Source organism: Stegostoma tigrinum, chromosome 6 (genome assembly GCF_030684315.1).
Source record: "Stegostoma tigrinum isolate sSteTig4 chromosome 6, sSteTig4.hap1, whole genome shotgun sequence".
Taxonomy (NCBI): Eukaryota; Metazoa; Chordata; class Chondrichthyes; order Orectolobiformes; family Stegostomatidae; genus Stegostoma; species Stegostoma tigrinum.
The window spans coordinates 92,268,518-92,285,225 of record NC_081359.1 but is presented as its reverse complement, the minus strand read 5'-3'; the positions used below and the strand labels follow the sequence as shown (position 1 = coordinate 92,285,225).

At 40.9% G+C, this 16,708-nt stretch overlaps 1 protein-coding gene across 2 annotated transcripts in view; it reads left to right on the top strand.

Moving 5' to 3' along the window:
• The window catches only part of c2cd3 (C2 domain containing 3 centriole elongation regulator), a 133,194-nt gene that overhangs the window by 31,195 nt on the left and 85,291 nt on the right, over window positions 1-16,708 (top strand). For both annotated transcript variants that reach the window (XM_048532594.2, XM_048532593.2), the window contains exons 9-14: window positions 1,521-1,693; window positions 4,685-4,894; window positions 7,759-7,874; window positions 9,767-9,885; window positions 13,504-13,638; window positions 15,808-16,317. In XM_048532594.2, the coding sequence (XP_048388551.2) occupies window positions 1,521-1,693; window positions 4,685-4,894; window positions 7,759-7,874; window positions 9,767-9,885; window positions 13,504-13,638; window positions 15,808-16,317 (1,263 nt within the window). The remainder of the gene's footprint in view (window positions 1-1,520; window positions 1,694-4,684; window positions 4,895-7,758; window positions 7,875-9,766; window positions 9,886-13,503; window positions 13,639-15,807; window positions 16,318-16,708) is intronic.

Sequence of the window (16,708 nt, the reverse complement as noted above, 5' to 3'; positions counted from 1 at the left end):
GTTGAACATTTCCTGCAAGTTTCAAAAAAACAGATCACATCAATGTTGTATGTGTGACTCCAGACCCCCAGCAATGTGTTTGACTCTTAACTGCCCTCTGGGTAATTGGGGCTGGACAAAAAATGCTAGCATAGCACACGTGTATCCCATGAACAAATATTTTTTTAAAATCTCGCTGCTGGGAATGGATTTGATCTGTAGCATCAGGCTTTAATTAGAATATATACATAGAGTTTGTGGATGTTGACGTACATGACATTTGATTGCGCTGTTTTCATTTCACAATATTAAAAATTGCAGCCATCAAAGTTATTAGAACCCTAGTTATTTGAAAGACCTGTTTTGATGCGACTAACCACAAGCAGTTTATAAATTTTTTAAAAGAATTTGATTCATTCTGAAGTCCGCCACCTGCAGCACGGTATGTAATGCACTGCACCACTGAAATTAACCCAAACTCCTAAGCTGAACATTGTTGTTACCTGCTTTGTCCAAAATCATGTTGGGTAAAATTAACCTAGAATGCAATATTGGTGAAAATTATTGTGTTCCCAGTATTCTGTAATTTGTCCTACAATAATCCTGTAAAATGGATATAACTACACCTTTGCTGTCACCTCCATCCCGGGCCCTAAGAACACCTTCCATGTCAAACAGATGTTCACCTGCACGTCTGCTAATGTGGTACACTGTATCCGCTGTTCCCGTTGTGGCCTCCTCTACATTGGGGAAACCATGTGGAGGCTTGGGGACCACTTTGTGGGGCACCTACAGTCAGTTCGCACCAAACAACTGCACCTCTCAGTTGCAAACCACTCTTGTCCATCTTGGACCTCGTGCAGTGCCACAACAATGCCATCTGAAGATTGCAGGAACAGCATCTCATATTTTGCTTGGGAACCCTGCAACCCAATGATATCAATATGGACTTCATAAGCTTCAAAATACCCCCTCTCCCGACTGCATCCCAAAACCAGCCCAGCTTGTACCCACCTTCCTAACCTGGCCTCTCACCTATCCACTCCTCCCAACTCAAGCCCCACCTCCATCTCCTACCTACTAGCCCCATCCCACCTCCTTGACCTGTCCATCCTCTCTGGACCGACCTATCCCCTCCCTAACTCTCCACCTACACTCACTTTTATTGGTTCCAATCCCACCTCCTTGACCTGTCTGTCTCCTCTCTACCTATCTTTTCCTTTATTTTCTATCCGCCTCCTCCTTTCTCCCTATTTATTTCAGAATCCCCTTCCCCCTCCCTCATTTCTGAAGAAGGGTCTAGACCTGAAACGTCAGCTTTCCTGCTCCTCTGATGCTGCTTGGCCTGCTGCGTTCATCCAGCTCTGCACCTTGTTGTCTCAGATTCTCCAGCATCGGCAGTTCCTACTATCTCTGTAATTTTTAATTTACATTTTGTGCACCTGGTGTGACTGACTTTAGCTGTCAAATGAAATTTAGGACATTATTACAGTGCTAATTGTCCTTCAAACTGATTAGGTTTTTTTGTTCTTTTGGTGTAGAAATCTGAAAGTAGTGCTAGTGACTTTACTAGTGAAGATGAGGAGTTGGACCTCTCAAAGGAAAAACTGAAACAGCAGTGTCTTTGCAAAGCTGATATGCATAATATATCCCATAATGCTTCCGATCACGATGTTACTAATTTGAATCGAAATGGGGAAGGACAAAGTACCAGGTAAAATACTATTTAACACCGTACTTAATGACAGTAAATAAAGCAATGTATACATATTTGCTGAGCAAAAAAACCAGTTAGTTTAATATGTACTTATGCGTAAGTATTCTCAAAGTGAACCTGCCAAATATGTTTGAATTGATGTCTGGAATTGCATTTTACTTTTGCTTATATGCCCCTGGGTGCAGTGTTCAAAGTAAAACCTAGTATGCATTTCTGTTTATTTTGCTTAACAACTACCACACAGCAATGTAGGCACTTTCCTTTCTTATTTGGAAATTTGTCTCTGATTTTTAACCATTCCTCATCATTAACATTTTTTAAAATTCGGGAAAATTAATTCTGTTAACCAAGTTCTCCAATTGCAAAGCAACTGGATAGATATTTGAAAACAAACTGTCTAATAAAAATGCATAAAGGATAAGAAAATGGAAAAGGTTTAGTAGAAAATGTGGAAATGTTGAAAATATAATTGCTAAATGGCTCGAGTATCTTTTTTTTTATTTCAATGGAATATTTTGCTAATGGTGTAGAAGAGGTATCTCCATTTGTTAGTATAAAAATGGTTTCTTTGAACTGTCTGGTATTCCAAGCTGAATGTATCACAGTAGCCATGTTGGCTGACTGAGATGACCCAGGAGGACCTTTGTAGATGCTAGGATGACAGGACTATGATAATTTTGAGGCAGGAAGCCCAGCACTAGACTTTCTGTTAATTGTGATTCCGGTAGCTGAAGCACAGTGAGTACTCATAAGACCCTAAGACATAGGAGTGGAAGTAAGGCCATTCGGCCCATCGAGTCCACTCCGCCATTTAATCATGGCTGATGGGCATTTTAACTCCACTTCCCTGCACTCTCCCCGTCGCCTTTAATTCCTTGTGAGATCAAGAATTTATCAATCTCCGACATTTAACGTCCCAGCCTCCACTGCGCTCCGGGGCAATGAATTCCACAGGCCCACCACTCTCTGGCTGAAGAAATATCTCCTCATTTCTGTTTTAAATTTACCCCCTCTAATTCTAAGGCTGTGCCCACGGGTCCTAGTCTCCCCGCCTAACAGAAACAACTTCCCAGCGTCCACCCTTTCTAAGCCATACATCATCTTGTAAATTTCTATTAGATCTCTCCTCAACCTTCGAAACTCCAATGAATCCAATCCCAGGATCCTCAGCCGTTCATCATACGTTAAACCTAGCATTCTAGGGATCATCGTGTGAATCTCCACTGGACATGCTCCAGCGCCGGTATGTCCTTCCTGGGGTCTGGGGCCCAAAATTGGACACAGTATTCTAAATGGGGCCTAACTAGACTTTTACAAAGTCTCAGAAGCACATCACTGCTTTTATATTCCAACGCTGTTGAGATAAACGACATTACATTCGCCTTCTTAATCACAGACTCTGCCTGCAAGTTTACCTTTAGAGAATCCTGGACCAATACTCCCAGATCCCTTTGTACTTCTGCTTTATGAATTTTCTCACCGTTTAGAAAATAGTCCATGCCTGTATTCTTTTTTCCAAAGTGCAAGACCTCGCATTTGCTCACGTTGAATTTCATCACTCATTTCCTGGACCACTCTCCTAAACTGTCCAAATCTTCCTGCAGCCTCCCCACCTCCTCAGTACTATCTGCCTCTCCACCTATCTTCGTATCATCAGCAAACTTTGCCAAAATGCCTGCAGTTCCTTCATCCAGATGCACACAAGCTTATGAGCTTTGCAATATTGTAGGCCACTCCTCTGTTGAAGAGAAGCTTAATTAGGAAGCATGTAGCCTGGAGAAGGCTCCCCAGATGTGTGACATTCTACCTAATGTCATTGTAACATTCGCGCTCTCCCCACAAGTCTGTGAGCACAAAGGATGTTACAATCCTACATTGTACCATTGCAATAGCTATACCTCCTAAGTACATGAGCTTCCACAAATGCTGACACTTCTCGCTTCTCTCTAAGGAATGGTCAGAGTCACCTCTCAGGTGTACATTACCTGCTATAGATATTGAGAATGCTGAGCCTGACAGTGCAAGCCCTACCCTCTAGGTGCCAGACCCTTCTCTGTATCACTTCCATGAATTGACAGTGTAGGGCCCTCTATGTCGATATCCTACGTCCAATATCCTGCAGTTGAACCAATGGGACAATGTTTGTGTTCTTGAATGCTAACTTGAGCTTTAAGCACACTGCCCAAATGCTATATCACTGGTTTGCTGGATTAAAAGCAGGAGTATAGGCAGACATGATATGATAAGACATACATTAATGTTCTGAGGGAAGGGCAACATCTCCTTGTGACAGGGAGGTTGCTTCACTGGTTTCATTTCAGACAACCATGTGTACAGCTAGCAGAGCAATGAAACTGCAGCAAATGTTGGAGTAGTGCAAGTGAATAAGCGCATTTTCTAATCAAACTGTTCAGAGATGTTATACATGTCCTCTGGAGCAGATGGGATCTAAACCCAGGTTTCCTGGTTTGAAGGCAGGGGCAGTATCACTCAATCACAAGAGCCCCCTGCAAGTGCATAAACATGTTCTCTTGTCAATGATGAAATGCCCATGCCTCTGAGGTGTCCTCAGAATGATTTCTTTTCCTATCACTACACCTAAGTGCAAGGCTGACAACTGGAGCTGGAGTAGAGAGAGACGTTGCTGATTGGTTTGCTGTGGTGTCATTGAAGACTTTTGGTTTGCATTCTCTAGATGTTCAGTGCATAGAAAGTCTTGGGCTGGTGAATTTCTGCATAAATGCAGGTGCTCACTCCTTAGCCAGTTCTGCTGCAAGCAGTGGGATTACTGGCAGAAGGGATCTGGAGGGGCAGGGCATCTTGCAGTGTCATGAGATGAAGCTCCTGGAGTACCTACCCGTCACTTTCTCTGCCTGTGTGCTTATTTCCTGAGCAATCTGACTATGCAGGCAGAGTGAAAACTTGCAATTGCTTATCTTTTTTGAATTGCATGTGTTTAATATGTTTTAATAACGTTCTTACCTACAGCTCTTACCCTGTGCAAGAAGGTCCTCTACCAGATGAGCAGGAGATGCAAGCTATTGGGTTAAGTGTTGATAGACTAACCCTGTTGGGTCGCGTTTACTTGGCCCGAGTCATCATTCAAACACTAAAACTCCCTCCTGACTGCACTCAAACAACACCTAAACAAAAAGGAAGTACTGGAAAGCCACCTCGACCAGTCCCTGGAAGAAAATGGTAATTTATGAAATATTGCAGCATGTATGGCTATCAATTTTGCTTCTGAAATTATAAAAATGTATGCATTTGTGACGAACTAGAATGATCTACTGTCCTTGCGGTCTCAGGTTGATTCATTTACAAACATTTTTTCTTTCTGAAGCAGTAAGTTTGGTTCAACCCTCATTCGAAAATATTCAGTGCTTCCATATACAGCTAAAGACTGCTGTATCATCATAGCTGCAGTCTCTTCATTTTTGAGGGAATGGATGTTTAATCGTGATGGATGGGTTGTTGATCAAAAGGACTGCTTTGTTCTGCATAGTGTTGAACTGTTAAGTGGTTTTGCAGCTGCAGTCATAGTGGCAAATGGATAGGATTCCAGACTTTTGCCTTGTAGGCAGTAAAAAAGTTTTGGAGTGAAAGCTGAACCGTGCAGTCCAGCCTCTTGTCAGGTCTAGTAGCCACTGCATTTTTATGGCTAGCTTAATGAAGCTTCTGATCATTGGTGACTCCCAGGAAGTTACATATTGGTAATGCTAATGTATGTAATGGGGAAATGGGTAGCTCCCTCTTCTTGGAGATAGTAGGAACTGCAGATGCTGGAGAATGCGAGGTAACAAGGCGTAGAGCTGGATGAACACAGGCCAAGCAGCATCATAGGAGCAGGAAAGCTGACGTTTCAGGTCTAGACCCAAAATGTCAGCTTTCCTGCTCCTATGATGCTGCTTGGCCTTCTGTGTTCATCCAGCTCTACACCTTATTATCCCTCTTGGACATGGTTTAGCATTTATCTGATAATCAGTGTGAAGTTGTCTATATAAATGCAAATCCTTCTTTTCGCACCATTTCAGGGTCAGTTCAATGTTTGAATAGGTGGCCCCATGACTTGTGTTATTATCCATTCAGAGAATGTGGGAATTGCTGACTATGCTAGCATTTATAACCCATCCCAAGTTGTTCTTGTAAGGATGCCAGTGAGCTGCCACCTTGAAATGAATTTGAATTAGCGTTTTTTTTTGTCATATATTCAAGTGAGTATAATGAAAAGTTTACGGTCGTTACATTACCTAGGTAGAGAGGCTTAAGATCAAATTCTTCAGAAACAAAAGAAAATAGAAGTGTAAAGAAATAAATAGTCTGTGTTATATGTTATCGGAATAAATTAGAAAAATAAAGAAGTAAAAAGTTCAGAATATCAGTCTTTCCGACCCAGTCCATGCTGGCACATAGCCTCAAGGGAGGCCTCCACTGCCTTGCTGCCTCCTGCTCCACACCCACCAATGTAGGAGTCACCCCATTTTAGTCACCATCTCTTCACTGTAGGGCCCACTTCACTGACCCTGCTGAACCCACACATGCCCACTACCAAGAGTCCGTCGCTCTGCTGCCAGGCCAGGCCAGGCTGTCACCAGGGCACAAGTCCTGTTTGGCTGCCATCTTGAAGATCCTGCTGCCCTTGACACTATCGTACCACATTGGTGTAGGAGCTTTGCTGCCACCAACAGCAGGAGAATGACCTCGCAGCTGCTCTCACAGGCCTCGAATGGCAGGAGAATGCACTCCCTGCTGCTTGCCTCCTGTCACCAGGAGAATATCCTCATTGCCACTGTCTCCTATTGCCACGTTCGCCACTCTGCATGCGGTCCACTCTTGCTACTGCACCGGTGCTGCCAACCAATCCGCCATAGAAAAGAAGAAGAAAAAGACCAAAAGAAAAGAGCAGAAGCAAAAGTAAAACATAGAAGGGAGGCAGATTAGACATGGACCCTGGGCAAGAGCTGCATGCAGCCCTGTTACTCTGTGCCATCTGGCACTGGAGTAAATGCCGCAGTGGTGTAGCTCTACCCACAGTGTTGATGGAAAATCTGGGTTCCAAAATTTTGATTCAGTGACAGTGAAGGAATAGTGATATAGTTCCAAATCAGGGTGCTCTGTGGCTTGGAGGGGAACCATATGTCAGCTGCCCTTTTCTTCTAGATGGCAGAGTTTGTGGTTTTGGAAGATGCCGTTCAGGAATATAGCATAATTAGTGGATAATTACATTACATTTTTGAATGGCATACCTTAATTTTGTGTTTTTGTCTTATTAACATAAACTAATCCATTAAATAGTTTCATTTGTAGGCTAGGAGGCTGAAGCAATAACAGGGCCTCTACTTTGCTATCCAGATTTTTTTGTGAGTTGTAGAGGTAGTATGTTCTCCACAGATATTTGGACATTGAATGGATGTGCTCGCAGTTGAAAGTGAGGAACTGTGATAGAGGTGTAGGGAGGATGTCCTTGACTTTGGGCCCTTTTCAACTGAAGTCATGGCCAATGTTGAAGCAATTAAAATCATGGATTTGTAAGAACATAATTAGAGGAATGCAGATATCTTTGAGGTTGTGGGATTGGAAGATTAGAAGTAAGGAGGGCTGAGGCTGTGGAATAATTTGGAAATAAGGATGTGAATTTTAAAATCAAGATGTTGATTAACCAGCTGCCAATGAGCACTTGAGTAAGCGTGGAGTGAGACTTTCCAGGTATTAAGACACAAACAGCAAAATTTTGGATTGCTTCAAATATACAGTGGATATAATGTGGTCATCCACCTAGCAGTGTGTTAGAATTGTCAGATGTAGAGGTAATAAAGACATGAAGGTTCCAGCAGCAATCTTCAAATGTTAATTGATTGCTACTTTGAGAGCCATTTGCAAAAGCATTGTTATTTTAATTTCTGGACGTTGATGACTCTCGGGATGTTGCTTTTAGGATTCAGTGACAATAATGACATGGACAATTTATTGATTTCATTTGGAGGAGAATTTCTTCAACAATTTTAAAAAGTTCTTTAATTCTTTCTTTCTTTAATTCCAGTTACCATTTTTTTTATCCTCAGCACATACTTTGTTCAGTATCACTTCCCTGTGGCTACACCTTCAAGAGGTGGAGGCACAGATGTTTCCATGGCATCTGAAATTACATGGGTAGCTTCTAGCAAAATTACAAGAGAAGGTAAGGCAGATTGGCAGTATTCTTTGTGTTGCATTAATTAAACATTATGTGTGATTGATGTACCTCGGACTATGATTCTCTCCTGAGGAGATTTTTGTGGTAATGGCAATATCATTTAAAGACAGTCGAAATGAAAGAAAGACAGGGACTTATTTCTGGCAAATTTTGGTAAGACCTTTAGAGAGTAGGGTAAAATGTCAAATGATAGTTTGTTTAAAATACCAGACTTGTCTTCGCATGCAGTACAGAAAACAATGTTAGGTCGATGATAAATAGCTGCAGTATTTGCCTGTTCTAGCCCTATTCTGTTGATTTTTAATGACCTTGTCTTATTTCCCATATTTCTTTTTGAATTTAAGATTCTTTAGCATAGTTTTTAGAAACTTAACAATGTGTTTCCTTGAGGGTATAGGGATTTGTTTTTGGCATGAGGAGGATGAAGAAAAGATGCCCTAAAGTAGAGTACAGTGTGGAAGCAGACTATTCAGGCCTATTGTCCAACAGCCCTCTGAAGAACATCTCACCCAGACTCATCCCCCATCTTATCCCTGTAGCCCTGCACTTCCCATGGCTACTCTACCTAGCCTGCACATCCATGGACACTATGAAATATTTAGCATGGCCATTCCACCTAACCTGCACATACTTTGGACTCTGGAAGCAAATCGCAGCGCCTAGAGGAAACACATGCACACTCGTGGAGAATGTGCAAACTCTATGCAGACAGTCACCTGAGAGTGGAATCGAACCTGGGTCCCTGGCACTGAGAGTCAGTAGTGCTAACTGTTGAGCCGCTGTGTTGCCCCCAGAAGTAGATTGCCTAGAATGTTTCTCTTGTGAACTTCCTGCTGTGTGGAACCAAGCATGTGTTGGATGATGGAGGCAAAACCTGTTCAGCAACTTGACAGTGGCCAAGGACAAAACTGTTAATAAGATTACAGTGAGCTAGGTGATAATGGCAGGGGATAAGGTGGACATTTAAAGACCTGCCACAATGAAGATTGCAGGAGACTATGCCAAGTACCAGCCAAAACCAAAAAGAAGTGTTAACTTGAACATGTAATACAGGACTACTTGCATGCCAGTAGTTGAAGCAGCATGCAATTGGCAGAGCTACACCATCTCAGACCCAATAGATCAGCAGTCCTGCCATATCCTGTTGTGAGTGATGGTGAACAATTAAAACAACAGAAGAAGGAGGTACCAAAGTATCCTTGAATCATTAATAGAACATCCTAGCACATGAGTGCATAAGACAAGGCTGAAACGTTTTCAGCTGGAAGTGCCAAGTGGATTACCCATTTTGGATTCGCCTACAGGGTTGCAGTACCACAGATGCCTGTCTTCAGCCAGTTTGATTCATATCCACATGATATTAAGAAAGAGCTGAAGACACATGGCACTGGTTACTGCAGAACCTATAACCCTGACAACATTCCTACAGTACCACTGAAGACTTGTGCTCCAGAACAAATCACACCTCCAGTTGTTCTAGTACAGTTACACAACTGACGTTGACTTAACAGAGTGGTAGAAGGTGTTGCCAACAATGCTATCAAGGAGGACTTAAACAGTAATAACTTGCTGACTGATGCTCAGTTTGTGTTCTGTCAGAACCGTCCGCTCCGCTCCTGATCATATTACAGCATTGATCCTAAAATAGACAAAAGAGCTGACACCAAGTTGAAGTACGAGTGACTGTCCTTGATACCAAGGCAATATTTGACCAAGCATGACATCAAGGAGCAGCTCGTCATCACCTTTTCAAGTGTGGTTAGGAATTAGTAACAAATGCTGAGCAGGAACATCCAATTCCAGTAAAAGAATAAATAAAATCAAATGGAGGCTGGAAGTAATTTTTTTTAATTTAAATTTTTTTCTTTATCTTACAGTGGTGAAGTTTCAGCAGCGTTTTGTTTTTCCTATCTGTTTTAATGGTTTAATGATAGAACGATGGTGGAACTCTGATCTTGTGTTCAAAATTCACTCCAGAATGAGTACGCAGAAAAAGGTTAGAAGTTAACTGAGTTTTGAAAGACTTGGTGATATAAATGTAACATAAGCATTCTTTTTTCTAAATATAGTTAACAAAAGCTATAAGAACATGCCTATTATTGAACTTTTCAGGCTGAACAAATTTGATATTTACTCCATAATCAAGAATGGGCAAGGTTTTGAGATTAGAATAACAGTAACACTGACAACACTTCTACAATGGGTAAATTGGGCAGCTGTCAGTTAAGTGACAAAACCAGACATTGCTGTGGGATAGAACTGTACTTCTGCACAGAGGACTATTGCCGTTATGCTCTGCACTCAAATGAATGCAGCTATGAGAATTTGTTACGCTTGCCAATTAGTTACATGACTAAAAGCAATAGTAAATGGGAAGAGTTTAGAGGGATATGGGCCAGATGCTGGCAAATGGGACTAGATTAATTGAGGATACCTGGTTGAAATGGACGAGTTGGACCAAAGGGTCAGTTTCTGTGTTGTACATCTGTATCACTCAATGACTGTAATTGGAGGGGGTAGCATTGCTACATTCGGGTTAACGTTATTACTGCCTCCACAGCTAAAAATTAATTTTGACTGAGCAGCATGTCCAGTTGTTAAAACTAATATTTACAAGTATGAAAGTCTCAGGAAAAAGAGTTTTTTGCTTTGAAAACAAAATCTATCTATTCCTGCTTTCTTCTTCCTGGTTTTAGCTCTGCATGTCAGAATTCTTCAAAATATTTGGGCTTTTTTACCCCATTCACAGATGCCACAGATCCTGTGTAACAGATGCTGCACTGCAACAAGTACCAGATTAAAACAAATGTGTATGCAGAAATGTGCAAAAGATTTTATGGACAAATGTTAGTGATGTGTTCACCACTTTCTTCAAAACCCAGATCAATAACTTAAAATCATTTTTAAAATAATTGAAGCTTTAATTGAACATTGTGGAACAATATAATTAGGATTACTGGATTGCATTGTACATTCTAAATCTTAAAAGATTTTCTTTTTGGGTACTGCTGTGAACAGTGCTTAGCAGAAGAATCCATGGGGACTCTTAATCTATTCTGGTTCCATTTTTCCAGTCTCAAATTAAGAACTGCATCTTTGAATCACACACACCTTTGCCTGGTGGTTACCACAACTGCCATTCTGATTGCAGAGTGGTGGATTGCAGCCATCGAGTGGTGCAAATCTCAGCCACTGAGATGTCGTGAAGGTGAAATTATTTCCGGCATTTTAGATTTTTATCTTTTCTTATTTTCTTTTCATCCCTGGAAATTCATTTTTTTGGTGAACACAAGGAATGAAATTGGAAGCTTCTTAGGCTTGCATTCTACAGAATCAAGGCTGATCTGATCATGGCTTCACCTGTACTTTGCTGTCTGCCCCAGCTAACCTTAGACTTCCTTGTTGATCAAAAGTCTATCAATTTCAGCTTTGAATGTATTTAATGACCCAGCAGATGCTGCCGTCTCAGGAAACAAATTCGACAGATTAACAATCCGTGATCTTTGTTTTATAAATGAAACACCTGCACCCTTCAGTTCTAGCTTCTCGAGAAGGGAAGCTTCCTTTCAAAATCTACCCTCAGGATGTTTTAACAAGATTATCTTATTCTTCCAAACTGCAGACTGTGTAAGCTAAATCTTCTTCATAAAATAACACTTTCATCCCAGGAATAAGTGACATTGGGAACGGCAGATGCTGGAGAATACAAGATAACAAAGTGTGGAGCTGGATGAACACAGCAGGCCAAGCAGCATCTCGGGAGCACAAAAGCTGACGTTTCAGGCCTAGACCCTTCATCAGAAAGCTCTCCGATGAAGGGTCTAGGCCCGAAACATCAACTTTTGTGCTCCTGAGATGCTGCTTGGCCTGCTGTGTTCATCCAGCTCCACACTTTGTTAACTTTCATCCCAGGAATTAGTCAAGTGGACTTTTCTTTGAACTGCTTCAGTTGGAATTATCTCCTTTATTCAGTGTGGAAACCAAAACCATACACACTATTCTAGATGCAGCCTCTGAAAAGTCCTGCATAACTGTAATAATACTTTTATACTTGTATACTGTGCAATAAACACCTTTCTATTCTTTATTGAAATCAGTTTCTTGCTGCTTCTCTCCCTGAAGTGACAAATTCCTTTCTGACACACAAATTATTAAAAAGCTGGAAGTCAAAATGCACAAAAACACATTGTGCACTTATGCAGTAAAGTACAATTTATAATGTAAATATACAATCTTTCGTGAAATTATTTGGCAATGCAATTCTAAGTTTTTTTTTCTGTTTGCCTTCCTAACCAGTTGCAGTATCTGCTTGCTGACTTTTCATAATTCATGCCACAAGATAGTCAGGATTATTCACTACACTTGTACTGCAAACTTCTGCAGTTGTTGTCAATTTAAATAAATGCTTTTTGATTTTTTTTAATATTTCTGAGTTTAATTGAAAAATAAACATTTGAGAAGAAGAAAAAAATTCCAGTCTCGGCATCCATTAAGTCACATCTTTATTTTGATTAATATTGTTAATATCATACAATGAAAGTTGTGCTGCATACAATTCTGGCCGCCCTTCTACAGGAAGGATGTTGCTCAACTTGAGAGAGTGCAGAAAAAATTTACAAGAATGTTGCTTGGACTGGAGTGTTTGAATTATAGGGAGAAGCTGAATAAGCTGGTGCTTTTTCACTAGCGCGTCATACGATGACGGGTGACCTTAGAGGCGTTTATAAAATCATGAGGGACATGGGTAGAGTGAATAGCCAAGGTCTTTTTTGCCGGGTGGTAAGTTCAAAACTAGAGGTATTAGGTTAAAGGTGAGAGGGGAAAGATTTCTAAAGGATCTGAGGAGTAATTTTTTCACACAAAGGGTGGTGCGTGAATGGAATGAGCTGCCAGAGGAAGTGGTGGAGGTGGGTACAACTACAACATTTTAAAAGACATCTGGATGGGTGTATGAGTAGAAAGGGTTTAGAGGGAAATGGACCAAATAATGGCAGGTAGGATTAGGTCAGATTGGGATGTCTGGCTGGTGCAGATGAGTTGGACTGAATGCTCTGTTTGCATGCTGTAAGATTTTTATGATTCCATGTCATGAAATTTCCCTGAATTGGGCCAGCTAAAACTGAAACCTTAACTTAATATCTGGTTTATGTTCATAAAGGACAATACTGTTACATGTTTACTTTGACAGCACAGTTGGGAGCTCAGGATCTTTATGGAAGTTATCCTGCGCTGAAGATTTCTTATAAAATTCAGCTTAGGCCAATAAAAACATGTTAAGCCACTGTGACTGTTAGCAGAGGGTGGGAATGGACATGTCATTTTACTGAGTTCTATTTATGACATTAAAAAGCAGTACATAGTCATACTTCTAACCACAATCACAATGGATAGTTTGGGCTTTAAACTTGTGGTTTAGAGCCTTTAATATTGTTCAATGGATATAACCTCATGCAGTTGACGTTTTTGGTCCTCTCTACATCTGTAATTTGGCCATGAACATCCTAATGTCAAGGGGCTAGGGTCTCAACTGTTCTTGAAACTGTGTCATATAATACTAGGAAATAATTTGTTCAAGTGATTGTAACCTACATTTTTTTCTTTCTCATTACTAAAGCCCATTTTGATCGGTACAGCTACTCTTGCACTTCGAACTGTCATTCAGTCAGATTTGTTAAGTATAGCCAGTGAATTACCCGTGGAAGTGGTGTCTGACAATAAAGGACAACGACAACAGATTGGTCCTTTGAAGGTAATCATAAGAAGTAATGGTAAGACACATTGTGCATTGGTTGACAGGGAAAATTCTAAAGCGGAAGTATAGGTCAACTACATGCTTTCTTAATTAATAAATAATACAGGTACAATGTCTCAAACCCAGCTGCCAGAAAACTGGTGATATCCAAAAACCACTGACATTTTTTAAACTGCCAGGTGTAAATTTTAACTGTTATTAGATGAAAAAAAATTGACTTGTCTTTTCAGCTTGTTGTTGTATTTGGCAAGGTTATCGTGCCTTTTTTCCCCTGCTCTGAGTGACCCTTGACCCAACCAAATCAATTTGACCTGTCCAAAACCACCCAACCCAAAAATTGTCAAGATCCACAATCTATTCGAAGTATCCTGAGGTTGCTGGTTTTGAGACTGCGTGTGTAAAATTGAGAGAGCAGTACGTTTGCAAAGGTTAGAAGTAGTAAAAAATGTAACTATAATTTCAGCAGTGCTAGGTACTTCTTAAATTTTAGCAACTCTGAAGTACAAAATCATAAATTCTTTGATTTAAACAACTCATATTAAATTAGATGCTCAAAAGAATTTTGGGCAGGAGAAAAGCTGTTTATGAACTTGCTGCATTAGCCAGAGACATCTCAGATTCATTATGTAAGTATGGCATCAAGAAGCCCCAACAAAACTGGAGTTGTTTCAATTGGGAGGAAACTGGTTTCGGTCATACCTAGCACAGAGGAAGATCTAAGAAGTCATACAACTTCTGTCAGGTGAAGTGAATCAGGTGACCAAGAGGCTATGCTCTGAAAGCTTGTGATTTCAAATAAACCTGTTGGGCTATAACCTGGTGTCATGTGATTTCTGACATTATCCACCCCAGTCCGACACCGGCACCACCTCATAAAAGAAGGTGACTGTGATTGTTGGAAGTCAGTCATCTCAGCAGGAGTTCCTCAGTGTAATGTTCTAGGCCCAACCATCTTCAGCTTCTTCACCGATGACCTTCCCTCCATCATAAGGTCAGAAGTGGGGATATTTGTTGATGATTACACAAGGTTCAGGATCATTCATGACTTATCTCCAAAAGGAGAGAATCTAAATTCCCCACTATCAATATCCTGAGAAGTTACCATTGATCAGAGATTGAACGTGGACAAACCATGTAGATATTGTTACTATTAGAGCAGGCCAGAGGCTTGGAATTCTGCAACAGGTAACTCACCCCCTGTCTCTACAGTGCCTACCCACCATCTGCAAGGAACAAATCAGGAATGTGGTGGAATACTCTCACTTTCCTGGATGAGTGCAGCTCCAACAACACTCCATTTCAGCACCACTCAGGACAAAACAGCTTGCCTGATTGGCGCCCATCTGACACCAACTTTTACTCCCTCTACCATTAACACACAATGGCTGTAGTATGCCATTTAAAATATCCACCAGAATAATTCAACAAGGTTCCTGTCCGACAATACCTTCCAAACGTACAACCTCTATCACCTAGTACGATAAGGGCAGCAGGTACATGGGAGCACCACTCCTTGCAAGTTCCTCTCTCAAAACATGCACTGTCCTGGCTTGGAGCTATCTCACTGTTGCTTCTCTGGTGCTGGGTCAAAATCCTGAAATGCCACACCTTACAGCATTGGTGTTATTCCCTCCAGCACGGATTGCAGTGATTTAAAAAGAATGCGCGCCACTACCTTCTCATTAGGGATAAGCAGTAAGTGCTGGCCTAGCCAGCAATTCCCACGTTGCATGAACTAATGCGAAAAGAAAAAAGGGCTGCACTGAGTTAACTGATAGCTTGTTGTTTGCAGTGAGAATGCTAAAATTGGCTGTCTTGACCAGTATTTCAAAGAGATAAAGTAGCTGTTCCTCATTGCTATTGAGCAGCAGTCACCTTTTTGAAATGTGTGAGAGTGAAAACTGGGTGAAACTGTGATGCCACCTTGGATAAGATACCAATGCACACATCTAGGCCTTTGTAATGGATTGTGGTTTCAGCATGGAACAGTCTGGGACGGTGATTGCTGCTCAAGAGTCAATTTCACAAGAGGGGACAGGGAGAAAATTGACAACAGCTGAATGGAAATATTAAAACAACCCAAAAGTTTACTGGATTAATTTGAAGTTATCATTGTCTAATTTCCTTCCGTTTTTTAGTAAAGTTCTAACTTTGTTTGTTCTATAGGTGACTGTAGAGCTTGTCGCTCACAACAAAGATTTGACCAGTGTTAATGCCAGATTAGCTATTTCTCCTAAGGCAACTTATGCCATATCCAGTGTGGGACCAAAGCTTTCAGGAGAGCAGCTCAAAGGTGTTGATGTTTGTCCACTTGATCCCCATCCTTTTGGACCACGTGCCCTTAAATCATCAAGTAAAAAAAATGTTGAAGCTCATTTGAAACAAAATCTCGCAAACAACATATTCAGACCGAGCTATCAAGATCATCGTAAGCCTTCCCCTGAATCTGCAGCGCAGAATTCATTAGAACAATTTAATTTTGCAGTTGAGGAAGAAAAGGGTTTTTTATTGTATGTTCTATTGATGGCGCCTGATGGAAAAGACTTTGTCGTGGGCGATGGCAGAATGCAGCAACAGGACAATATCTACTTGAAATGTAAGCTTTTCAGCACAGATGAAGCAATAAGGTCCACAGTTAGTGGGAGCACAAACTGCCCAATTTTCAACTTGTCACTGGTAGGTTTTTTTTGGTAGAGATTGAACAAGTAATAATAGGTTATATATGCTAACATTTTGAGTAAGACATTAAGAAAGGATTTTTGTTTTGTCTTTACTATAAAGCATACGTGGCCAGTACCTTAACAGAGAAAGTGCACTATGAATGCAGGAAATGAATAAATGTTTCTAAGTGCACTATCTGATTGAAGTCGTTGACTTACTCACCGAACTGTCTTGTTTTCATTCAGATGTTTCGTCACCAAGCTAGGTAACATCATCAATGTGGCCTCCGATGAAGCAATGTTGTTCTACTCTGCTTGGAATTTATTTACTGTCTGGTCGGTTACTTGGTAAATAGTGTCATTTCCAGTTTTATTCAGTATGGATTTGTAAATGGGGTCCAATTCTA